General features: G+C 42.1%; 1 protein-coding gene and 1 pseudogene across 2 annotated transcripts; both read right to left on the reverse strand.

Moving 5' to 3' along the window:
• Positions 1 to 5,084: 5,084 nt before the first annotated feature.
• STEAP1 (STEAP family member 1) lies at positions 5,085 to 16,570 on the reverse strand. 2 transcript variants are annotated; one of them, XM_037066103.1, is made up of 5 exons: positions 16,459 to 16,570; positions 11,097 to 11,205; positions 8,575 to 9,039; positions 7,827 to 7,991; positions 5,085 to 5,451 (listed from the first exon to the last, which is right to left on the reverse strand). In XM_037066103.1, the coding sequence occupies exons 2-5, from the start codon at positions 11,175 to 11,177 to the stop codon at positions 5,194 to 5,196; spliced, it is 969 nt and encodes a 322-aa protein (XP_036921998.1). In that variant the 5' UTR covers positions 11,178 to 11,205; positions 16,459 to 16,570; the 3' UTR covers positions 5,085 to 5,193. The 2 variants fall into 2 exon arrangements, with proteins under 2 accessions (XP_036921998.1, XP_036921997.1); XM_037066102.1 differs by having other exon boundaries at positions 8,575 to 9,045; positions 16,459 to 16,567.
• Positions 16,571 to 26,015: 9,445 nt separating this feature from the next.
• On the reverse strand, positions 26,016 to 26,749 carry LOC119000912 (ferritin light chain-like; annotated as a pseudogene).
• Positions 26,750 to 27,002: the final 253 nt, after the last annotated feature.

Consider the following 27,002-nt stretch of genomic DNA (forward strand, 5'->3'; position numbering starts at 1 on the left):
CAGTCGTACATGTTTTCCAGCCAAGTTCCTCTTCTTCAGTGAAGATGTGGAGTAGGTGGAGTTGAATCTATCCTCAGGTGAAGTAAGCATAGTGTCTCTGTATAAATGCAGCACTTCCCAAACCAAAGGAGCGCTTCACCCTTCCCTTTGTCCTCTTGTATACCAGTTGGTAGTGAGTTGGTCAGTGGTTGTAGTGCTGGTCGTGCTGAAAAGCACCTCCCAGCACACGCTGTTCGACCCCACAGCTGGTTGCACTCTGAAGTTAGAATGAGGACTCGTTACACTTCTGGTTCTCAGCTGTGGGCCTGCTTGCCCTATTTGAGAAAGTAGGAAAGAACCCACTTTGAACTTCACAGCATCCACACATCTGTGTGCACGGATAGAACACACAGAGGAACTTAGCAAATTTGAGTAGGTTTCTTCAGGAGGTTTCTGAACTCACTGCCTGGTCCCGCTGAGGTGCAGGAGTGGGTGCTGATTCTAAGATCAGCAGCTTCCTTTCCATCACAATTTTAGCACCTATGTTTCTTTCCCGTCTTCTCTCTCTTCAATATTTTTTTAGAAATACAGCCATTTTGCTGAGGGAGCCTCATTTCAGTGGGCAAAGAATTAACGAGTTCATGTGATCACATCAGTCCATGTTTTATAGCTGCATGAGCTGGCAACTTGTTCTTGGTACAATTCCAGTGGGCATCCACGAACAATTCTGGGAACGTCACACACTCACAAGCAATAAACGCAAGGCCTGGCCAGATGAAAAAGTAGAATTAGCCGAGAAGAAGAAAGTACTGGACTTTAGCCTCAGGTCATGTGCAATGGTCACAAGTCAGTGATTGATGAATTTATTCAATTATAGGATTATTTTCAGTAAATAAGAGATCAAATAATTTATTACTGCTTCAAAGGGCCTCTTTATGACATCTGGAAAAATTGGCATGAAGAAAGAGGACTTCCAATTAACCAGCTAAAACTTAACATTAAATCTGAAGTAGGATTCTAACACTTTGACTCTGAAGGCTGGTTTTAGAAACAGGAGATACGATGTCGTGTTCATTTTTTGGAAGAAAATTTTAGACTTAATGTTATCAATGAAAATGACATATTTTCGTTACTTTTGTTTTTAATTTTACAGATCCCATGCTTAATAGCCCACCTTTCTTTCAGGCTTTCTTAGATATGTGGTCTACAGTCTGAAAACTGGAGCAGAGCCATAAATTTTTTTGTCTTCAACATCATTAAATATAACTCATTATTAAAGTAGTAGAAGGACATCATTTTAACAGTTTTTATTTTTTATTTTTTGGCTCAGCTCATTAAAAGAAAAATCCTGTGTATTCTATTATAGTTGTACCAATTTTTACCCCCGCATGTCCCTTCCTGCCTCCCCCCCCGCCNCCCCCCCCCCCCCCCCCCCCCCCCCCCCCCCCGCCCACAGTCTGTCCCCACCCTGTCCTGCATGTGCAGGGGTCATTCACACACGTTCTTTGACTAATTCCTTCTCCTTTCCATCACTTCCCTCCTACCCCCTGCCCTCTGACAGCTGTCAGTCTGTTCCATGTTTTCATTATAAGATCCCTATAGAGGAAACACTTTAAAAAATGAACACACTTAAAAACCTCCAAGCAACTTCCTTTTGAGCAGCAAAGGAGGCTGTCTGGGGAAGGGAGGCGTTGACTGATGCCTGGCCAGCAGTTTTTCTAGGCGCTGTCCACTGTGTTCCAGGGAAACCCTGGGTGGCTGTCCTCCACAACTGTGTTAATTGTCTAAGAAGTTTTATTTAAAAAATAGTCTAACCAAAGGGGAGATACCTTCTTTCTGCTTCCCACTGCCCTACACCATATGCCTTTCACAGTTAGTTTGTGTATGCTGAAACCAAAAAAACCACAGTGCATCCCTTAGCAACTGAGATTGTTGCAAATAAACAGCATGCACACAGTCTGTTTCTGTCCTTTAAAAAAATCTGCTACTTCTGTAGAAATCCCTATTGCATTTAATAGCATTTCTGTAGCTTATGAAAGCTAACAGAGTCCTAGAAGCCTCATTCTAACTAACTGCTCTTTTCCCCTCCCCTCCTGATAATCTATTGGTCATGAATTCATAGACATTCTGTCCTCTGCCATATTATATTAGCTCTACCCTTTTATCCATACCCTCTGTTATGACCTCCATTTGAGAACTTAGTGTCTCTGTCTTGGATTATTGTGTTGTCTCATTCTTTCAGCCTTCTGCCTTGGCCCCCCCACTGTGGGGGCGACTTTGCTCTCAAGTCCCCCCAGCCACCACGGACGAGAGTAATCATGACTGAGACATGATGTGATCTGCTTGGGGAGGAGAAGTGGCCATTTTCCCACAGGAAAAAGGCTGTGAGCAGTGGCCAGTTTTTCAGGGGGGTGGGGGGGAAGCCTTGAGCCCCTTCCTCCAAGGACTTTTATTGGGTTCTAATACACAGGAATACAGGGTGGCAAGGATCAAACAGTAGGTAACATTTCAAAGAAATCTGAGGGCTTACTATGAGTCAGAGTCTGTCAGGAACAGAGTTTGGGGGTTTCCTGCTTGAACCCTTAACATATGAATGAAAGCACTCTTAGCAGAGCAGATTTCACAAGTTTATCAGGAAGTCTTTGTGATGCCAGATTTTTTCCCAGGACAGGCTCTAGCAAGGCAAGGAGCTGCACCCCTCTGCATCAGGTATTCAGGCTCAAGGGGATTAGAGCCAGGAAGCACTTCTCCCAGAGAACATGGGGGTCAAAGCCGGGGGAGGGTGGGGCCGCCCGNGAGGAGACAAAGCTTGTCTCTGGTAGCAAATGCTGTTTCAGTTTCCTCTCCCTGCCCCTAAAGCTTGGTCAGAACTCAATGAGGGGTCTTACCCATCATTGAGTTCTGACCAAGCTTTAGGGGCAGGGAGAGGAAACTGAAACAGCATTTGCTACCAGAGACAAGCTTTGTCTCCTCGAATTCCAAAGGTTGTCGCTGGCCCTTAGCCACAAGGGGTCGAGATACAATTCCTAGAACCAGGCAGAGCGGTCTACAACACCCCACCATCAAATCCATCTCCGAGACGGTCGACGGAGACATCTTTCTAAAATACAGATTTGATCATGTTAACCTCCTGTTTAGAGTTTTATCAATGGCTTCCCCACTCCCTGAAACAGAGTTTCAACATGTCAATCGTTGACTTTATGGATCTACCTGGCTTGTGTTGTCACCTGATCCGGTATTTCCTTCGCATTCTCTAAGACTTTAGTCCTTCCAACACATTTCATCCCAGCATTTGATGCCTCCGAATTGCTCACCATGCTACATATCTTTCTATTCTATCTGAAGGACTCCTACTTATACTTTAATACCCAGTCCAAACAGTTCCCCTTATTTGGGATCAATTTCACACCTTCTTGACCTAGCCCTTTGAAATAGAACTGCCCATTTTGTCCCTTAGTGATACTGGTAAGTCTAGAATCTATTGCTGTATTAAAATTGTCTTCCCTTTGAGACTGTGAGTAGGGACTAGGTCATTTTTATCTTGGTATGTATCCTCTAATGCTGGGCCTCATATATATATATATATATGTATATGTATATGTATATGTATATGTATATGTATATGTATATAGGAAGTGCTCTACAAATGTTTATTGAGTGAAAAAAAGGAAATCCAAGCTTATACCAAAATATATTTGTTCTTTTTAAGACCTGCTTATAAAAATATTACATAACCTTTGATCAATTTCAGAAAAGATACAGAGTGGATAGCTTAGTTTTCAATGGCCTCTGAGTACAAACTGAATCTTGATGTCTTATGCTTTACTTTCAAGGCCTTTGTTAAGTCTACTTTCTCTTATTGCTGGCAATTATCCAAAGGGTTTATTTTGTGTTTCAGAACGAGTCTGTTAATACAATGGCTAACAGAGACAGGACTCCAATAACCAAGCCAGAATTCAGCTGTTGCCCTGGACAGCTTCATCGAAGAACCACTTCTGGTTGGAACCCTGTTCCCAAGCTGCAGCCTCTGTGATGTCTTGGTACCAGGAAGGTTAAAACTTGATTGATTCCTCTCACTACTGGAGATGCTGACACTTTGCCATCGTGCAACGCAGGTGAGAGTGCAGGTTCTCAACTGCTGCGTCTCAGAGCTGGTTGGTTGTACGTGTCATGCTTAGTTACGTGGTTCCGTAGTTATGTCCCCTTGGTGCGTCTGGTTCGTCCTTCTAAAGCTCTAGGTTCTTTTGTTTCTTGTGAATTATTTCTCAAGGGCACTATTGTCTGCTGTTTCTAACTGTGCTGCTCTCAACTCCTTCCTTCAATAGCTGCACACAAGCCTCCATATACCTGAGCCCCTATAGTGCATAGAATTCAAATTTATACTCCAGAAGACTTCTCGGCCCCAATGTAATAATTATCCTTTGTAATAGAACAGCAACAAAAAAACTGGCCTGCACTCCATGCACATACTACTTGTTTTTCGTAATCTGTGCCATTAGCTCTATTGCCTTAGTCACCATAAATGATTTACCCACACAAAAGAGAAGGGTTGTGGTTAGTTTGTTGGGTGAGAGTCCTGAGAGCAGATGTAGAGAGTGATCTTTGGGGAACTGTTTCACGGCCTGCTTTTGCCAGTGTGTTAAGCTAAATTCAACTGAGTGGTGCATACCTCGGATGGAGAAAATGGAATTGACTTTTTATCCTGAAGAGCTTGAGTTTTATTTTGTCTGCCTGTGTATCTGCAATCATTCTGTTGCTTTACTTGTGCTAGACATAATCTGTGTGATTTTGAGTGAGATGTTCCATGAATCACACCCCATTATAGGAAAGCAAAAGTTCTTTAACAACGATCATACACACTTTATATACTTGTATGGTAGATTCAGATAACATATTTTTTTTTATGGCTCATGATACCTTTTAATGAGTAGCAAGTACTGGTATTTCAAAGTCTTTTCTTATTAATAATGTTACACAGTTTGACAACTCAGATGTGATTATTCAGCTTTACTGAACATAGAGAATGTGTTGAAGATTATTTTATTTCTTGCTTTGAATCAACTCTGAAAGGAAATACACATATTTCAAACTCATCACTCAGAAAGTAAGACATACACTAAGACCCTCAGTGGTCATTTTATTAAACAAATACAAATTTGAAATATTTATGATCAAATATATAAAATTTGAACAAAAATGTTGTTAACAGTCATTCTACAACTGGGAAGACATCTCGATTTTATTAACTTTGGTGACATCTTCCCAACCATGTCTAATCTTCAGTATCTTCTTTCTCAGGCACGGCAGGAACAGTATGGCTTTACACATCAGGACAACAATGGGGAGGAAAACAGCGATCATAAAAGTTGGAGGTGTATACCACACAAACTGTTTTATATCCACCCATTTATTCCAGGCAAAAATCAATGCATGTATTGTGCCCAGTAGAAGGCAAACAATTCCCAGCTTGCTCTGCAAAAGAAAAAAATTCTCTAGGTAAAGACTGGTTCAGGAAGAGTTTATTCCACCCTACTTCATCTGGATCTGCTCTGTTGCTTGGAAATTCTTCCATTCATCTGCAGTTGTTTTCCTATGATGTTTCTCAATGATGTCTACTCACACCTTTCCATTCTTTTTTACATGTCCCCACCTTACTCCTACTTTTGGGTAATGCCTTTGTCTCCAGCCTATTTGAATTAAGAAAATTCACAACCATACTCCTTTCAGACTCCGCTAATCAACAACACTGTCTTCCCATTCTCCACACTTCGTTCATCTCTTTTATGATGTTTATTTTGTGACAGTTTGTCTCTTGTGCACTTGCCTTAATTCTACCTATCAAGAGACATCTAAAATCAGGGATTCTATCTTAGCACAGGATCCCTATGGAATCGACACAATGATTTGTGCACTTTAGGTGTTCAATAAATAGTGCTGGGTTGACCATAGTCCAAAAATCAATTCGACTTCAGTGATCTTTATTTATTGTGAAGGTGACTAAAGTGATTGATTCTGATTTTGGTATGTGAATACTGAAGTGAAGGAGCTTGGCCTATGTTAAACCAAAAACCAAACATTCTGATGAAGTGGAAAAATATCAACAGTTATTTCAATGTTTGAACAAAACAGAGAGACATAAAAATGTAAAGAAAAATTTCAGCTTGTACTGGGATACTGGCACCATCCAGATAAAGTTGCTTAAAAATAGCTGTTCACCTAAATAATTTTATGGCATCCTGACGATAGCTCTTCTAGAAAACTCTGAGTTTTGTTAACTTACTGGATATGGTCATTAACCTGCCAGAACAAATCCAACTCACAATTATTCGGCAGTAAGTACTCTTAAGCCACAATGAATATAATCAAATAGTTAAGTTTGTATTTTCAGATATAAATCTCCAGCATAAATCGGAGAGTAATCAGTTCTTGAATTGCAAATGAAAAGTGTTTAGGTTATTAAAAAGTGCAGTGCTTGGCTGAAGGTTCAATTTACCAAATGTGTATTGTAAACTTATTATGAGCTAGGTGTTGCGCACACAGTGCAATGGGCTCAGTCATCCAGATGCAGTGCTTGAACTCCTGATTAAATTTGGAAGCTGGTGTTCAGCACGTGTGTGACGGACAGTACTTGGGAACAGAGAACTCCATCGGCTATCAGGCCGAACCTGCAAAATCAGCAAATACTGCACTTGGAAAATAGGGTGCCATCTTTAACCCACGCTGGAATAGATCAGATGAAGACATACTTTCAGCCTCATCAGATGTCCTGATAAAGCGCTTGTAGGAGCGCTTTAGGAGTAAATGTATGAATATGCAGCAGAAAGGAGAGTGGGGAATGTCTGACTTTGTGGGAATTTGCAAAGGTGTCTACTCATTTGAGCTAAAGCTATGTAATTTAAGAAATCTGAGTAGTGCTTATGATTTAATTAAATTTAGTCCTTTGATTCTTGTTCAACATGGATCCCCTTGTGAATTCTGGCACATAAAACTTTTTAGGGTGTAATTACTACTTGGAGATTAACCTTAGCAAATCTGAAATAGTTTGAATGCCAAGAATATTTAGAAACTTCAAGTGAGTAAGCTACATAAAATATAACCTTGAAAAAGCATTTAAGATTATGTATCAGAATACCTTTGGTAGATAAAACTCCATATTTCAAGGAGAGATGACTTTGTATGGATAGTACAGAGCTGTGTAACTTAAAAGGCATGAATAACATTAGCCAATAGGCAAAAGAATGTTTTATTTTGGAGGAACTAAAAAAATCAAATATTAAATTTCTAAAATATCACATTTGTAGTTATTAGATGGAAAGCAAATTGTTTAACAAGTTACAGATGTTGGAAATATTTTCCTTAGAGTAACGTCCTTTATTTATATAGAAAACACTTCTCTGTAGCAGCAATAGGGAAAATGACAGATGAGCACATTATTCATTGAAACAAGTGTGGGATTTTTGCTATTGGGAAACCATTTGTTATTATTATTTTTTTATCCTCACCTGAGGACATTTTTTTCACTGCTGTTTTATAGAAAGGAAAGGGGAGAGAGAAACATTCAGGTGAGACAGAAGCATTGTTTGGTTGCCTCCGGCACATGTTGGGACTGGGGATCAGCACAGGACCCGGGATCCTATGTGTTCAGACCAGGGGTCACACGCACCTGTGCCTGGAGCAGGAATCGAACCCACTACCTTTCAATTACAGGACGACGCTCCAACCAACTGAGCCACACTGGCCAGGGCCATTTGTTATTTTTTATGGGGTAAAGTCAATATACTTGATGGTATTATAAGCACAACAAGAAGATTTACCTGAGGGAATAGAATCATTTATATATCATTTACCTGAATATAGTGAAATTCTCTCCATGTCAAGGAGTCACTCACAGATGGAATAGATGTCACAGCCAACAGAGCCAGTATTGCAAGTGCCACAATTCCCAGAGACACATAAATTTCCATTCTCCAAACGTCATGCTCAATCCAGGCATCTTCTTTATTTTGTTGCACCTACCAGTGGGTGAAAAGAGGAAAGAATGTAAAGAACACTTAGTTCCTGCATATGAACCTCCTTCTATGCTCCCTCCAGCCGCTCCAGAGGGCCTGATAACTAGGGGCCTGTACAAAATTATAACTTGTTTTCGCATTCCTGTAAAAGAAATGACACAGAAGCTATTAATCACTTTCCCTGAATGCAACATTGATACAATCTATTTACATAATACTTTTTTAATGATTAGAGTTGTAATGTGCATGCACATGTGGTAAAGAAGCAGAAAATAAGAAAAATTAGCACTAAAAAGTAGTCTTGTGACAGTGGTAGAAAATAGAAATGTTGTCCTGTCCATGAACAAAATATTTGTTTATACTGTTAAAATTAGTTTACTATTTTCACTTTAAAATAAATTGCTCAATGTAAAACTATACAAGTAAGCTCCAATGTAATAATAAAACATTTTAAATATGCAGATTACTTGCTCAGTATGGGGTTTCATTAGGGATTTAAGGTATTGATACTAACATGACACAGAGTTGATCTGTTAGGTGACTTAGACTTTTTGGTTTAGTGAGATTGTCAATCTCGTTATCCTACCTGTTGATACGCCCAGTTTAGCAACTTGTATCTGTAGGATCGCCTCATGGGATAGGATAAACTGTAAAGTGCATGCAGTATGGCAAAAAAGAAACTGAGAAGCCCAAACTGCTTTCTTGTTAACATCCACCTGTCCAGCCAACGAGGAAATTTCTTATACTTGGTTCCGTTACGAAGCTGTACGACTGCTGCTATCACGCCTGGCAAATAAACCAGTGCCAAGAGGGTGATAGAGACCATTGGCAAGACTTTGTTGATGACCAGGATTGGAATTTTATAAAGATACTGCTGATGGGAAGTCACGAAGGGGTGAATTACTTCCCTCAGAAGAGTGTACAGAAAAGTCAGAGATGATACAATAGCAGCAATTCTCATTGGCAAGCGCCACTCTGGGAAGAGTTCTTGTTTCTGCTGATGCTTCTGCAAAAGCACAGGTCCTCTCAGCATGCTGGTCTCTCCCGAGTTCTTATTCTAAAAAAAACAAAAAACAAAAACAAACATCTCAAATTAAAACAATGGAATTTCCTTAAAGTAATTACTTATTGCTCATTGTGTTTATCAGTAAAAAAGGACACTCGGAGCCTGGAGCCTGGCTTTCGGATACTGGTTAGCTGAAGAGACGGCACAGTCTACGTAGCACTGATCACAGTTTCACGTAGCCACACTGGGGTTCTCTGTTAATTTGTCACTCAGTTTTCAAAATAAGCACATGCTTCAGATAAATACTATGCCCCCCTAAAGCACAGGCCACTGTGCTTCTATCCTAAAGGCATAAAAGGATTCAGAGTAATGCAATTAGGAAACTAAAATTGAAAACAAAAAATCTAGTAATCTTGGGTAAAAATAATAAAATGTAAATTTTAACAGCTGTGTTTTTAAATATTTTTATTGCTTCCTGGGTAACTCTTGGCAAAGAATGAAGAAGTAATTCTTCATTAATTCTAGTATAGAAGATGAGGAAAAATAGCCATTACTGAAGGAAAAAATCTGTAATTTCTGTCATGTAGTCTTATATTTTGATTTTATATTTCTGCAACACAAATTTTATATTTCTCATTTGTGTAAATGCTGGCAGACAAATAGTCTATTAGAAGCACAACAGCTATATAAGTAGTTAAATCCCACAGGAATAATCTATTTCCTGAGAAAGTTACAATTCTTTACCCAGTTGTATTTCTAGTTAGGAACAAAAGGTTACAACTGAATATTTTGTCATTTCCTCAATTGACTAATAAACCAGCAAATTGTAAAAAAAAATCCTCAAAATGAGAAAGTACATCAGAGTGTTTCATATTGTGTTACGTGATGAATAAATTCACTTTCTCACCCAATATGTTATTCCTCAGTTTTTATAGCTCTATTTATAGCACCATACCATTTTAATGCTCAAAATGTTAGTGATTATCTTGCTCATTTCCTCTTTTTATGCATAGTAACTTTACTTCACACAGTTCTCTATAATTGTTGGTGTTTAAAAATGACCTCTCACCATTTACATTTTACTTTCAGTAATAAATCACTGTTCCATCCAACACTTTTTCCAATTACTCTGTTTAAATGGGAGTCGAACACGATACAGTACCTGTCATCTCTTCATGTCCAAACAATCTGGGAACTATCAACTGAGGCCAATTTCCAGGTTAAAGGTGAAGGGTTATGAAACAGCAAGCAGAACAGTTAACTTGAAAAGTAAAAATGATTTTATTTTAATTTATTTTTTCAGGCACAGCTTAAGTTTTAAAGGAATAGTTTTGGCCCAGGCAGAGGCAGCTCCTAGGTATCTCCGGAGGTGTGCAAACCCCAAGAAACTGGGGGATTTCTCTGGGCCACCAAAATGGTTTTATTTTATGCACATATTTTTATAGAATATGTGCTTATGATATCTTATTTTGCTTATTAAAATAGTTAAGGTAAAATAAATAATTTCTGTTAAAACTGAAGTTGAGATCATTTAGAAAAGTAAAAAGAGTTTCAAACCAAAAATTTCCAACACTTTTTCAGTTAATAATGCTGTCAGAAACATTTCATCTTGAGTAGAGGAAAAGTAGGACCACTGACTCTTATTTTAAATTTAATTTATTTGGTTAAACAGTGAATCATTAATTAACTTGATGATCTCTTGGTAAGCTGCCGTGGTACCTATTAAAAAAATGCAGGCTTGCAAAACTGCTGATATATGGGCATTGGTGATTCTTTTGAAACACTCATAGAATGTCACAAAAAGCTGGAAGAAGGGCTTTGGAGAAGATAGGGTCCAACTCTCTCACTTTACATATAGACCAAGACCCAGGATTTTCAGTGACTCATTCAAGGTTATTCGGCTAAGTCCATGGCAGTCAGTCAAGGTATTACAACTTCTCTCCTTACGACACTGCCCTTCACTCACCACAGTATCAGTGGCATGAATCAGAGTGAAGATTTCAGCAGACTAAGGTGAAAAATCACTTTCACAGCCCTATGAGCTACAGAATGGTATTTTATTTGAGTTATGCTTATAGGTTTTAATTAATTATTATTATTACCAAATAATCATCTTCTTCTAGATTTCTCCTAGGTTTCATTTTCCAAAGTTCTTGGTTTGTGACGTTTTGTCGAATTTCCATTAATTCTATAAAATATGGCTTCAGACACCTATGAAAATAAAAATAATTACCTTACTCAAGTCTATGCTCTTTATTATATTGTTTGATAGGGCAATATGAACAATTTACTCATATAAGGTCTAGCGGGGCAGATAAAGTGCAATTACAATACAGTTGGTGACTGATTTACACATTTAACTTCACATTACAATCTGTAAGAGCCTCAAACCAGGGCCCCTGTGTCCATAGCAACTGCTTTAGTTTGTCCAAGTTGTGGTACAGTGTCTGACCTGGGTTTCTATAGGGAATTCAAAGGGCTGGACATTGCCTTTTATTTTAGGGAATGTAATTCCAGGTGCTCATTTAGAGGAAAGCCAACACTCCTCAAAGGTCAATAGAATTAGGAATTCATTTTTCTTTCTTTTTAAAAAAATATTTTATTGATTTATTTTTAGAGAGGAGGAGGGATGGAGAAAGAGAGGGAGAGAAACATTAAGGTGTGGTTGCCTCTTGAGCATCCCTACTGGGGACCTGGCCTGCAACCCAGGCGTGTGCCTTGACTGAGAATTGAACCCATGACCCTTTGGTTCACAGGCCAGCATTTAATCTGCTGAGCCATGCCAGCCAGGGTGGAATTCATTTTCTGAGAGTAACAATGTTATCAAATAGAGGCTGGAGTTAGCTGATATACCATTATACTTCTGGAAGTTGCATTTAATAGGCTTTTGGGGTTGATACTAGAATCTGAAATAATAATGAAATGATTTTAAAGGTAAATGTATTTTGAGTTTCAGACCATTAACACAATGGACACTCTTGGTAAGGTGAACCCTGATAGTGGCATAAAGGACCGAAAGAAAGGTGGCATTTTCAGAGTCATTTCCCCATTGCAGTAACAGGCTAGTTTTTGTAGGTGAAACATGAGATGCCACTATATTTCCACTGGGGTTGTTGAGTTGTGTTCAGTCGCTGACATGAGCCCTATCCTTGTCAGCCCTGGGGAAATTCATTTTGTCAAACTTCTTACCCTATAGAGGAATCTTTTCCTTAATACCCATCACACATTCTCTTTCAGGCTTGAGTAATATTTTTAGGAAAGAGAAACATATAGTGTCATAAGATTATTCATTGCTTTTATTTGTCTAAATTTATTTCCAGAGGAATACATTGCCAATTTGTAAATACTTAATGAAGTTCAATGGAAAAAAGCACATTAGAAATATAACAATTTAATTGAGAGAAAACATTCCAAATGTTTCTGTATTTTAGATCATCTGTAATACTACTTCATTAAACGGGAAGTTGTTTTCAGGAATATTTTAAAGTACTTAAAAACATTCTCCAAACTTTTAAATGTTTGACCTTCACAAAGAATACAGAAGAGCCATATTTATAGAATGCCAACATTTGCCTTTGTTGAAGTGCTCTGAGAACATTTTCCATATATTAGTTATTTTGAAATTTCACATAGCAATGCTGGTGTAGCTCAGTGGATTGAGCACGGGCCTGCGAACCACACGATTGCGGTTCGATTCCCAGTCAGGGCACATGCCTGGGTTGCAGGCCAGTTCCCAGCAGGGGACTCATGAGAGGCAACCATATTGATATTTCTCTCCTTCTCTCCTTCCCTTCCCCTCTAAAGATAAGTAAATAAATTCTTTTAAAAAATTTCACAATGTTCATGCTGAAGATATTTGTTGTTTTGGTCTGCCCACCTTCTTTTCCCATAAAAATTATATAAAACATTTCTTCCACTTGGAGAAATGCCTCCACCTTGGCGATAGGCGTGGGCATATGACTTAGTCTGTGCTAATCACAGTTCTCTATTCCTTTGGTCACATCGACTGGTTTAGATGACTCACAACCCTTGTTCAACCAGGAAGAGTCCTTCTTTGAGATACATATGGAGGTGATAAAGAGGATGTGCCTGGCATTTTAAGCTGGGGTGACAGAAACCTACCATGCTTCCTCCTGCATGCTGTAAGGAGAAAGATGTCGTTAACCGAACAGAAGAAAACCCAATACAGAAGCACAAGCAAGAAATAGGGACACAGAAGAGTCCTGGCGGTATATTTTAAGTATTTAGAGTCCTGGAGACTAAATTCTGAATATTTTAGTTACACAAACTGATATGTTCTCTTTTTTCCTTAAGTTAGTTTGAGTTAGGTTTATAATACTGGCATTTGAAAAAGTTCTGTGTAAGGTATATGCCAATCAAAATACACGAAGAGGATTGCATCAAACTAATAAGTTTTGCACAGCAAAGGAAAACATCAGCAAAATAAAAAGACAACCCATGGACAGGGAGAACATATTTGCCGATACATCTGATAAGGGGTTAATATCCAAAATTCATAAAGCATTTACAAAACACAACACCAAAAACCCAAACAATCCAATTAAAAATGGGCAAAGGACTTGAATAGACATTTCTCCAAAGAAGACATATGCACATCTAATAGACACATGAAAAGATGCTCAACATCCCTAATCAGCAGAGAGATGCAAATTAAAACCACAATGAGATGTCATCTCACACCTATCAGGATGGCCATCAAATAAATCAACAAAAAACAAGTGTTGGCAAGGATTTGGAGAAAGGGGAACCTTTTGCCCTGTTGGTGGGAACGCAGATTGGTGCAGCCACTGTGGAAAGCAGTGTGGAGATACTTCAAAAAACTAAAAATGGATCTTCCATTTGACCCAGCAGTCCCACTTCTGGGAATATGTCTGAAGAAACCCAAAACACTGATTCAAAAGAACATAAGCACCCCTGTGTTCACTGAAGCATTAAGTATAGTCACCAAGATGTGGAAGCAGCCCAAATGCCCATCAACAGAGGAGCAGATACAACAACTATGGGACATTTACACAATAGAATTCTACTCAGCTGTAGAGAAGAAGAACATGTTTTGTCTTTTAAAATTTTTATTTAAAATTATTTTATTGGTGTTCAGTTATAGTTGTCTGCATTTTCCCCCCACCATTCCCCGACCCACCAATAGCCAAACCCACCTCCCTCCCTTGCTTCCACCCTCCCCCTTGGTTCTGTCCATGTGTCCTTTATAGCAGGTTCCCGAAAACACTTCCCCCCACTGTTGCCCCCCCACCTCTGGCTATTGTTAGATTGTTCTTAATTTTAATGACTCTGGTTATATCTTGTTTGCTTTTTTCTTTTGTTGATTATGTTCCAGTTAAAGGTGAGATCATATGGTATTTGTCCCTCGCTGCCAAAAAAAAGAAAATTTTACCCTTTGCAACGGCATGATTGGACCTGGAGAACATTATGCTGAGTGAAATAAGCCAGTCAGAGAAAGACAAATACCATATGATTTCACTCATACGTGGAATTGAATGAACAAATTGAATTAACAAGCAAAACAGCAACAGACTCACAGATGGAGAACACATGACAGCTAGCGGAGGGGGGAGGCGAGGGGGTGGAGGGATTGAGCAGAAAGGAAAAAGGACTCATGGACACGTACAACAGTGGGATGACTGTGGGGGGAGGGGGCATAAGGGGGCTAAACAGTAATAGAAAAATACAACCAAAATTAAGTATATGCCAGTTATCAAGTATTATGAACCCAACTCTATGATAGACACTAAAGAGGAAAAGATAAGTGGGATTTCATGCCTGCTCTAGGGGAGCTTACAGTATTTTTCCCTAAGAAGTATTATTCCGTATCATGTGGTGATTTAGCCAACACTATAAATAGAATAATCTGGTGTATGCATATGTGTCTAGGAATCGAATTTTCATCTACTGTAATCAAACAGATAATTCATACTGTTTAGATATTTTTAACTCTGTGAGTTGCAGGATGGCAAAGATGTTAACATACAAATCTATGCTTATTCAATATTAATTCATTAACTGTAGTGTAAATAATATCAGGCAGTGGGAATACAACGTTAAGTGAGATGAAGCCTCAGTTCTCAAAAACGTCAAAATCTAGGAGGCAAGGCAGACATTTCAACAACTAACCGCCTGGTTGTGTAACGAATCCTCAAGGAAGAGGAAGTCTCTGACTGGCGGTGGCATGGGAAGCGTAAGGGTTCTCTTCTAGATCTGGTCCTGGGGCGTCTAGCAAGTTGGCAGTTTTGCTGATTGTCAACCAGCAAAGCCAAGGAGAAGCCCAGGGCAGCGAGGGAGCTTTTTGGCTGTGTGGCCCACAGTCAACTTTGTGCCCAGAAGCCAAGAAAATAAAATGTCAGTCAAATAAATATGTTGGTTTCCATCAGACATTAACCAAATATATAATTTAAATTCTACATTTAAATCTTCTCACGAAAAAATATACAGGAAACAGCACACATATTAGGAACTGCAGAATTGGACCCAAAGTTCTCTAACTTTCATACCTGTTAAAAAGCAAATAATATTTTGATGAGAGTGTTCCATTTAGCTGTAAAAGGACTGTTAACTTCATGTTCCTGATAAATATTGACACAGACCGACTGACTCATGTTTACGTCGAAGAGTTTAGAATATGCAGAAACTCACTAACTGGAATACACTATAGTTGCACTGCATTTGCAAACGTATACTTTCAAGTATACACTTTCATTACCACATTTAACTATTCGAAGGAGAGAAGTTTTTCTTCACTGGGCTGTTTTAAAGCACTGTATCTTCCCCGTACTTAACATTCTATGCTAAATGAGATGATGTCTCATCAAATGTTAGGATGTTGATATATACATATACAAAGAGAACACAGTAAGAAATTTGGAAGTGCTTGTAAATTTTACCTCTACGAATCCCCTCCAGTGAAATAGACCCGTGACACAAATAAAATCTTGATCGACCCTTTGGAGGGAACCGTTTGAACTGCAATCCAGATCCTAAAAGAGTAGGACTAATTCTCCAAGGACTTAAAATGAAAACTTCTTGTCACTAGGAAACCTGAAGACGCGATTCAAAGCACTACGTACTAATGCGATGCAAACCCGTGGCGATCATGCCAAGCTGGCAAAGTTGCAGCAGAACCTAAGGACAAACTTAATAGCCCGTCACAGCCCCTGAAACCCCTGCGAAAAGGCTTCCTTGTGAGTCCCTGGCTCCCAGCCCCTGGACCGGCCACCACGGAGCGGTGTGCTCCGCGCTGGAAGGTAGCGCGCTGCGGGCTGGCGCAAAACCAGTGGATGGAGCTGCGCTCGCCCCCGGGCGCCGCCGCTCGGGTCCCACCGCGGCTGGCTGCCCGCTACAGCCCGCGCGAACCTGGGAGCCGGCGTGGCCTCGCACGGACACACGCAGGCGGGAGGCCGGCGGCGAGCCAGCGTGATTCAAGAGACTCACCCGCTTCTCCAGGTGACCCGACGGTAGAGCGGCGGCCTCAGCGACTGTCCGGAGGCACCAGCCCCACGCGCCGCCAGAGCCCAAGACCGCTCAGCCTGCTTTCCCGCCGCAGACCCCGCCCCCGTACCAACCGCCGGGACAGCGCCACCTATGGGTTCCTCGCGTTCCCACCGCTTCTGCCTCGGATGGGCTATCCTCTCAGGTCCCAGCCGCCAAATTTAGGATTCCCCCTCTGTTTGCAACCTGGCCACCCGTTGTTTTCTCCCCCTTCGTCTCTCAGAAATCTGGGTCTTCTGCCTGAGGTCGACTACACGTCTTCCCATTGCTCGCCTTTCTTTTATCTCCCACTACTGAACATTAGTGCAATAGTTCTCTCACATTAACAAGTACCAACCGGAGGCTTATTCCAACACCGATTTGACCCGCCCCTCCCCGCGACACACTGACACTTGGTCCGTGCAGTAGGCCTGGGATGGGGCCTCGGATGCGTTTACGCATTCTCAGGTTATGCTGAAGCACGCTCAGATCACCCTTTAAGATGGATTATTTTAAAGCCTAGCTAGCCCACTTTATTTATTTTTTTTTACTGAATTTATTTCAGTACAGGTTTTAAGTGTACAACTCAATAAAACATCATCTGCGCATTGCATCATTGTAAGCCCATTGACTCAAACAGTCTTTCTTACCCCCACCACCCTTCCCCTCTGGCTATCACCACACTGTTGTCCGTGTCTACGTGTTTTATACATATATATGTATGTATATATACATATCTGCTTAAAACCTTCACCTTTTGTCCAGTCCCCCACTACCCTTCCCCTCTGAGGCTGTCAATCTGTTCTGCGTATCCATGCCTGTTTTTTGTTCATTAGATTCCAGATGTGAGATCACATGGTGTTTGTCTTTCTCTGACTGGCTTATTTCATTTAGCATGATAATATCCAGGCCCATCTATGCTGTTGCAGAAGATAAGATTCCCCCCCCCCCTTTTTTGTGTGTGGAGTAGTAATTGTGTAAATGTACCACAGCTTTTTTATCCACTCATCTACTGGTAGGCACTTCGGCTGTTTCCAGATCTTGGCTATTGCAAATAACACTGCAATGAACATAGAGGTGCATATATTTTTTGAATTGGTGTTTGGGGATTATTAGGATATATATTCTTGGAAGTGGGATCACTGGCTCAAAAGGTAATTCCATTTTTAATTTGGGGGGGAATTACTCCATGCTGCTTTCCACAATGTCTGTACCAGTGTGCATTCTCACCAACAGTGCATTAGGATTCCCTTTTCTCTATATCCTCACCAGTGCTTATTTGTTGATTTACTGATGATAGCTATTCTGGTAGGCAAGAGGTGATATATCATTTTAATTTGCATTTGCATTTGGTTTTAATTTGCATTTAATTTGACTACTAATGCTGAGTATCTTTTTAGGTCTATTGGCCATCTATGGAGAAGTGTCTAATCAGATCCGTTGCCCATTTTTTAATTGGATTATTTGTCTTCCTGGTGTTGAGTTGTATAAATACTTATTTTAAAGTACATTTTATTGCTTATGCTATTACAATTGTCCCATTTTTCTCCCTTTTATTCCCCTCCACTCTGCACCCCTCTCCCACCAGCATTACCCCACCTTAGTTCATGTCCTTGGGTCATACATACAAGTCCTTTGGCTTCTCCGTTTCCTATATTATTCTTAACCTCCCCTGTCTATTTTGTACCTACCATTTATGCTTTTTATTCTCTGTACCTTATCCCCCAACGTCCCCCCCCCCCACCGNGGCCCCCCCCCCCCCCCCCGCACTGGTAACCCTTCATGTGAGCTCCATTTCTGTGATTCTGTTCCTGTTCTAGTTGTTGGCTTAGTTTTTCTTTTTAGGTTTGGTTTTTGATAGTTGTGAGTTCATTGTCATTTTATTATTCATATTTTTGATCATCTTCTTTTGCTTAGATAAGTCCCTTTAGCTTTTCATATAATAAGGGCTTGGCAATGATGAACTCTTTTAACATGACCTTATGTGGGAAGCATTTTATCTGCCCTTCCATTCTAAATGGTGGCTTTGCTGGATAGAGTTATCTTGGATGTAGGTCCTTGATTTTCATGACTTTGAGTACTTCTTCCCAGCCCCTTCTTACCTGCAAGGTTTCTTTTGAGAAATCAGCTGATAGTCTTATGGGAATTCCTTTGTAGATAACTGCCTCCCTTTCTCTTGATGTTTTTAAGATTCTTTCCTTATCTTTAATCTCGAGTAATGTAATTATGATGTGCCTTGGTGTGTCCCTCCTTGGGTCCAACTTCTTTGGGACTCTGAGCTTCCTGGGCTTCTTGGAAGTCCATTTCCCTCACCAGATTGGGGGAGTTGTCCTTCATTATTTTTTCAAATACATTTTCAGTATCTTGCTCTTTCTTTTACCCTTCTGACACACCTATGATTCAGATTTTGGAACGTTTAAAGTTTTCCTGGAGATTCCTCAGACTTTCCTCATTTTTTTGAATCTTGTTTCTTCATTATGTTCTGGATGAATGTTTATTTCTTTCTTCTGCTCCAAACTGTTGATTTGAGTCCCTGTTTCCTTCCCTTCACTGTTGGTTCCCTGTATATTTTGCTTTATTCACTTTGCATAGCCTTCACTTTTTCCTTTATTTTGTGACCATACTCAACCATTTCTGTGAGCATCCTTATTACCAGTGATTTGAAGTCTGCATCTGATAGGTGGGCTATTTCTTCATGTTTAGTTCTCTTTTTTTTGAGTTTTGATCTGTTATTTCATTTAAGCCATATTTCTTTATTTTGGTGCACTTGTTGTAAGGGGTGGGGCCTTAGGTATTCTCTAGGGTGGGGCAACTCCCTGTCTGTGGGGGAGGGCTCCGAGAGGGAACAAGGCCATTGCTTGGCTCTTAGCAGGCTTTCTGTCACTTCAACTGCCACCCACAATCAAATTGGGCCCATCTGGTGCTGATTCCTGGGTGGGTGGGTTTGTGTATGGTCTAGGACCCTGTGGGTCTCTCCAACCAACTCTCCTGTGAGGCTGGAGTTTCTCCCACTGCCACAACATTTGTTAATGTCCTCATTGAGATAATCTGTTCCTCCCCTAGCGTCTTTGAGCATCCTTATAATCATTGTTTTAAACCCTGCATCTGGTATTTTGATTGCTTTCATTTCATTCTTTTTCTTGGAATCCCTCTTATTCTGTCATTTGGGGCTTATTTCTTTGTCTCCCCATTTGTCCGCCTTTTTGTGTGCATTTGCTTCTGTATATTAGATAGATTTGCTATGACTCCTAAGCTTGTTTTGAAGGCTTTATGATACAGGCACCTTGTGGGTCTCAGTGGTGCAATCTTCTAGATCACCTGAGCTAAATGCTCCCCAAATGTTTCTCCTGTGAGTTATATAGCCTCTCCTGTTGTAGTTGAGTCCTGAATGCTGTTGTCCCATTCATGGGCAATGTTAGTCCTCAGGCTTGCTGAGTATAAAGATAGACCTTGTTCACTATGCATGAGTCACTGGTCAGGGGTTGCACCCTGAGGCGGAATTGTTCCCTGCAGAGTCTGGTGACTATCAGAGCATCCCTTTGGTTATGCTGTTTATGTGGCCAGTAGGGTCAAGCTCTGGTGTGGTTTGAAGCCTGGAACCGATTGTGTTGGTTTGGGGCTCCCTCGGCTAGGGTTCTGGTGCAGGTCGATGTGTGTAACCCGCCTTGGGCTACCCATCTGTAGCTACCATGTTATTCACTGCTTGAGGCTGTGTCTACTGGGCCTGCGTGCGTGGGAGACAGGCCAGGCTGTGTACCAGAACTGGCTTTCTGAAGCTGTGATCTGGGGGTAGATCAGTAAAATCCAAGGCTCCCCAGGGTCAGTGTTCACATGTTGACTACTCTGCCCCCCAACCCAGGTTGCCTGGACTTCCTCTAGAGTCTTTTGAAGAAAGGCTGTAGAACGGGACCAAGCTGGCCACACCCCATTGACCCTTCCATGGGGCTCAAGACTGGGTCAGGAGGACAGGGCTAGTTGGTCCTCTCTTTAGGGGCAGTGTGATCAGGCAAAGGGGAGAATGTGGCATCTACTCTAGAGCCATTCAGCTCGGTATCTGCTAGAGTCTCCAACTGGAGCTCCCCCACAAGGAGCCTGCCACAGGTTCAGTTTCAGGGCATCCAGCTGTCCCCACTGCAGGAGCAAGCTTGGCAGGATGGGTCCACTAGAACTTGGGCACACAGACCAAGTCAGTCTTCCTTTGGGATGACACCAGCTGGACCTCTGGAGGGGGTTGAGTTGCACTCTTCCCCTTAGCTCTGCAGGCACACCTGCTCGCACCGTGGGCTGGAGCCTCTGAGCAGGATGTACTCGGAATGCCTCAGCTCTGAGAGGAGCTACTTTCCTCCCATGGAACTGAACCCAGCAGGATGGGGACAGTGGGACTCGAAGAAACAGATGGAGGTGGCCCTCCTCTGGGGGTGGTGCTTGCCTGTGGGAGGGAATCATGCTGCACACCTCCCCTTAGCTCCACAGCTGCACCACCAGAGACCTGACAAGTTCCTTTGGGCACAGTGCCTTCCTAACCTGTGCTTGTATGGAGGGAAAATTGGCCCCCATGCCAAAGCCACACAGTTCAATGACTGCCTGAGAGTCTGCCTATAGTTTCTTCAGAAAAAGCATGCAGGCCCCTGTTGGGTGCAGCCAACAGTCCTTTCTGCTGGATTCGAGCGTGGTAGGGTGCTGTCACCAGTATTTGGAGAACCGGGCTACTGCACTCCCCCGGCTGGTGCTGTAAGAATAGGAGTGTCCTCTTGTAGACCGCTCTGCCTGGTTCTAGGAATTGTATCTTGACCCTTTGTGGCTAAGGGCGAGCGACAACCTCTGGAATGCCACCGCAGGAGACAAAGCTTGTCTCTGGTAGCTAACGCTGCCTCAGTTTCCCCTCCCTGTCCCCAAAGCTTGGTTGGAAGTCAGTGACGGGTAAGACCCCTCACAGTGGGGGGCAACCTAAGCCAGACTCGATCACTTGGGAGGCCTTCATGGGAGGACTGGGGGTGGCTTCAACAAAGAGCAATAGACTTTTGTCCCCCACACCCCATTCCCCATGTTCTCTGGAAGAAACGCTTCCTGGCTCTAATCCCCTTAGGCCTGAATACCTGTTGGGGAGAGGTGCAGCTCCTTGCCTTGCTAGAGAGTGTCCTGGGGAAAATCTGGCATCACAAAGACTTCCTGATAAACCTGTAAAATCTGCTCTGCTAAGAGTGTTTTCATTCATATGTTAAGGGTTCAAGCAGGAAACCCCCAAACTCTGTTCCTGACAGACTCTGACTCATAGTAAGCCCTCAGATTTCTTTGAAATGTTATCTACTATTTGATCCTTGCCGCCCTGTATTCCTGTGTATTACAACCCAATAAAAGGCCCTGGAGGAGGGGCCTAGAGGCCTTTTTCTCCTTGGAGAAACTGGCTGCTGCTGGCCTTTTTCCCTAGAGAAAGTGGCCACTGCTCACTTTTCCTCCCCAAGCAGATCACATCGTATCTCAGTCATGGATATTCTTCATCTGTGGCAACTGGGGGGACTTGCGGGGAAAGTCAGCCCCACAGTGTCCAACCCTGAGGTTCCAACCTGAGGCAACGTCCTACAGGACCACGACCTCGGCAGCCAACCCTCCAGATCCCTTTCCAGAGCCATGGCACCCAGATCTCATTATGGCTTCTGTGTGCCCTCAGTCACCACCCCTCTACCAGAGCCTTGGGTGAATGTCTGAGAGCGAGTCCCTTTGCATTGCCCCTTTAGGAGAGCGCCTGGGAGTTTGCCCCTTTAGGAGAGTACCTGGGAGTCTAGACGACCCCCTCCTCTTTCTGGCAGACAGAGTTTGCACTAATTTTCTCTCACAGATTCTATGCAGGTTCCCCTTCCTGGCCCTGGTACCCTGGGTTGGGGGTCTTAGCATGAGGCCGAGACCTCATACTCCTCAGGTGGGACTTTTCCAGCTGAGATGTCCCTCTGGCTTCTTAGCTGCTGCCCCTGGAAGGGGGGCCAGCCTTCTCCACGTCTCTGCCCTTCTTAGTCTCTGTGTAGTTTCTTCTATAAATCCTTGGATGTAATACCCCTGTTCAGCAGTCCTTCGGTTTGTCATTGAGATTGATTGCTCTGCAATTTAGCTGTGAATCTGGTTGGGTGCCAGGAGGATGTGTCCACCTACTCCGCAGCCTTAGGGTAGCTCACTTAAAACTTCACGGCAACTCTGTGACGTGGCTGTTAGTTATGGCCGAGGAGTCGGGAGTCTGAGTCTCTGAGTGTAATTTTCCCTTTCAGCCGTGCAAATCTCGTACCCTGAACTTCATAAACCCTACCCACTAGGTGATTAAGCCCTTAAACCCCATGTTTACTCCTTGCCTTCACCAAGCCCACTCAAGCATTCCAAACCTAAAGCAGAGTTACTGTCACTGAATGTTTTCAGTTGTTTGCAAAATATGAGGGGTATGGAGGAAGAGAGAGTGTGAACCAGTGATTTACTCCTCTGAGTTGCAACCGGGCTCAGGGTAGCATGGTTGCTACCCCAATTGCAATGTCTGTGGATTGGGTGTACAGCATTCCCAGAACTAGTCTGATTAGAAAAATCTAAGGGACATCAACATTCACAGCATTTTCCGTGACTGTCCTTTACTAGTAGAGAGGCGCCTGGGGGTGGGGTGGGGGGTGGTGGTGGTGGTGGTGGTGGCCGCGGCGGACTGTGCTTGTTTTCTTGTGTATTTCTTTTTGTGGTTACTGAGTTTCGGAAGGGAGATGTTCAAGTCCTTTGAAGATCAAATTACCATGGGCTGCCGCCTTGTGGTAGGACTAGAGTCTTACACTTTTTTATTTCTAGTGAAGTGAGAAAATAATCATTTACAAAATGTTTAGGAAAAAATCGGTGTGTGTGTTTATAGCACAGACTACAAAGAATTAAGACAAATTGTTAAATGTGTCTAAGCATTGTTGAATTTTTTAAATGATCAAACAAAGCCACGTGCTTTCATTCTTTAAGATTTGGTAGAAAAAGGCCATTCTTTTTTCAGAATTTATTTTGCATACAAAGGGGCAGGTAAGTATTATGATATTAATAAAAATTGGCTAATTATGGCAAGCCCCACTTAAAACTTCTTTTTCCTTCTAATGAAAATACTTAAAGTCAGGCCCAAAATACTTTTGTTTTATAATTAAACAAATAATTTTATTCCAAACTTCTGAAAGTTTTTTGTTGTTGTTTCCTATTTCATGGTGGTGAATCAATACAGTATGTTTCAAGTAAAAGGACCGAAAATGTGAGTTTTTACTGATTAGTTGTAGCTATGATAAAGGCGACATGATATTGAATTTTAAAAAAAGATGGCATTAAAGAACTTCTATTGAGTTGTCACAAGTTAGCAGAAGAAATTTCGGCACTTTTTACATACCAGTGACCAGTGATTTGGATATAAAGTAAGGAAATTTTTGTTTTTGAGAAAACAAAGTCCAAACCTCTGAACGTGTTCTGAGTCAGCCCCACAGGACATAGTTCTCAAAACCAATGTGACGTGTGGAGACAGGGCTATGCTATTATGAGTGTTGGAAAGCAGATTGTTAGTTTGGGTCTACCTCATCAAAACTAGAGGACTTTAAAACATAAATTTAACTGTGAAAAAAAATATAAATTTTACAAAGTCGGATTGCTCAGAATATTTTGTAAAAAAACAAACTATGGCAAGAAGGCATATTAACACAACAGTTCTTCAAGGTTATTTGGGGTCAAATGCTAAGCTGGTGATTGCACACTAGCATGTCATGGGGGAATGTGGTGATTTAGTGGCCACAAGTACTTTTACTTGACCAATAAGCAACTTCATCTTAGACTCTGGTGGGACTGCCGTATAGGATCTAAATGGAGTGCAGTGGGGTGAGGGAAGGGTTGGTTCCAGTCCGAAGTCCATACGCTTCCAAAGGCCAAAACTCCAAATGTCTGAGTCTGCAGTAAGGAAGGGATTGTTGATCAGGAAGGCAGCAACCAAGAAGGTGAGAGTCCTGTTAGTTCCTCAAATCTATCTGAGAAAGTAGAGTGTGGGCTTCTTTTATGTCAAGGAAGGGAAACCGGAAGGACTGTTTCTGTAAACACTCGTGCCCCAAGAACGGTTCCTCTAACAAGGAGCGTGTCTAAAGCAGGAGCTATTAGCTGAAGGCCACAGGAATCATGCAGACTTGAACATGATGGAGTCAGAGAGACCGAGCACTTCACTCTGTTACAAAATAAAAGTGATCCTACTATTAATCACATTAGCAGTAGACAGTAAACTGTAAGAGGATGACAAGAACTATATTTATGGTAGTTTTTCTCCTTTGGAGATCAAACTAACTGCTACGGACACAGTAATCCAATAATGATCAATAGTGTTTCCAAATCTGCCTCATCCTGTGTAAGAATGATCAGACGTATTTTAAGATGAGGCAAGAGCTACTTAAAGTTCATGGAGAAATATTGTGTCAGAATGATTGTTTTAGTAGAGAAGCTCCAATGGCCCGATTTTCTGATCCTATTAGCCTCGTATGATAAATCCCTCAACTAGTTCAAGATCGACTGTTGGAGGGATGCTCCAAGTGTGGGGTCAGTTCCTCCAATGTCTGTGGGTGAAGCTGGTTGGGCGTAGAGAGCAGGTCTACCCTTGGGGTGCGAGCTTTTAAAAATTCTTCATATGTTGCACCAACACAGTTAATAGTCAACCTCTCTCCTAGGTGGGTTTTAAGAATAGGTGGTTTATTTCGAGATTTACAGATTCATCTCTGTCTAAGTCCTGCTCAGAATTCCATGACAAAATATATTGTATTGTCTTTAAACCTGTTGTGATCTATCCAGAGGCTGGAGGTCCCAGACATGGCAGACATTTAACCTTTCGTTTACGTCCTGGCATGAATGAGCATTTCAGTACTTTCACGAAAGCATTCGCAGGCTTTCTGGTGTGGGGCGTGAACTCCCAGGACACTGAAGACTAATGCTGGGTGGTCGCGGAGGGTTACACCTGCGGAAGAGCAAAGCAGCATGAGGCCAGGGGGACAGAGTGTACCATCTTCACGGTGTTGCTTACGCTAGGGGACTTTTCCTTTCTCCACAGCTCCATATCAAATGATACACGATAATGAAATAAACTCTCTTCTTTAAATGACTCTGTCTCGGTCCTCTTTGTTATAGTAGCTTAGTCCATACCCGAGCTTCTTTGATATATTATGTTATAGCGCTTTTCAGAGTCTGCCTGTGCTGGGAATTTTTACATGTATTTCTGTTACTTTCATTACATTGTGAGCTTTAATAGAGCAGAGGTGTCGCTATTTTTCCCTTTGTGTCTCTTGTAACTTAGCAACTGATGTAACAGACGCATGGTAAGTGTTTGTGGGATGTAATTTTAGCCTGGAGTCTCAGTAAAGTTGTGGTGGGCACGTCGTGGTGAATACGGAGCCAATGAAAGTTTAGACATCATGTATCCAAAATTTGTTCTATGAGGAACTTTTTTTTCTTTTCTGCAAAAAGCTTTATTGTTTCCATTTGGCCCAGTGCATGGGAGAGAGTTCCAGGGGTGGGGTTTCAGGGTTATCAGGCTCAGGCAAAAGCCAGATACCAGGGAAATGCAGAGGGGCCCCTCAAAGGCCTCTGGGCTCCAGAGGCTTCCTAGTTGTGCTTGAGGGTGAGCCTTTTGAAGAGATACTCTCCCATCCCAGCCTGGGAGCCGCCCAGCCTGCGAATGTTGGTCAGGTGGTTGCCCATCTTCTTGAGGAGCTTCATCTCCTTGTCCAGGAAATGGTTCTCCAGGAAGTCACAGAGAGGGGGGTCTGTGTCAGTGGAAGCCAGGGCCTGCAGATCCAAAAGGGCCTGGTTCACGGTCTTCTCCAAGGCCAAGGCTGCTTCCATGGCGTCCTGAGTTTTACCCCACTCATCTTGGGAAGGCTATGTCATGTCCTAGAGAAGAATGTGACCACCATGCTGGTTTTGCAGCTTTCAGAGACGCTCAGAGCCCTCATGCTTCTCCTCTGCCCACTCTGGGAAGAAGAGGCCCCGCAGAGACACACCGTCCGGATCAAAATAGAAGCCCAGAGAGAGGTGGGTGTAGGAGGTCCGAAGATGCAGGTTGGCCCGGCGGTTGACTGCCGTCTCCACCTTGGTAGGATAATTCTGGCGAATTTGGGAGCTCATGGTTGTTCGGCAGTGAAGAATTAAGGCCGAAAAAATGGTGCCGGCTGGTCTGGGAGGCTGAGGAAAGCGGAGGTGGTTTTGAAGATGGTGACTAAAAAAGAAGTTGGAAGAGAGTTGGAAAGGAGGGGCGTCCCTGGGTCTGTTTCGTCCCAACCCTGTTGAAGCAAGAGACAGATGCCAGGACCGCCGAGGGCACCGTGTCTAAGGAGCATTCTTCTACCTGCCTTTGTACCCACACACCTGGTCAAGGCCCTGAGACTTTATGGTTTTTAGATTGCCCATATAACTGAGGTCATACAATGTTTTCATTTTTCTGTCTGACTTATTTCACTTAGCATAATGCCCTCAAGGCTCACCCATTTTGTTATAAA

This window comes from Sturnira hondurensis, unplaced genomic scaffold (assembly GCF_014824575.4).
Source record: "Sturnira hondurensis isolate 20B ecotype Veracruz unplaced genomic scaffold, ASM1482457v3 Scaffold0016462, whole genome shotgun sequence".
Lineage (NCBI taxonomy): Eukaryota > Metazoa > Chordata > Mammalia > Chiroptera > Phyllostomidae > Sturnira > Sturnira hondurensis.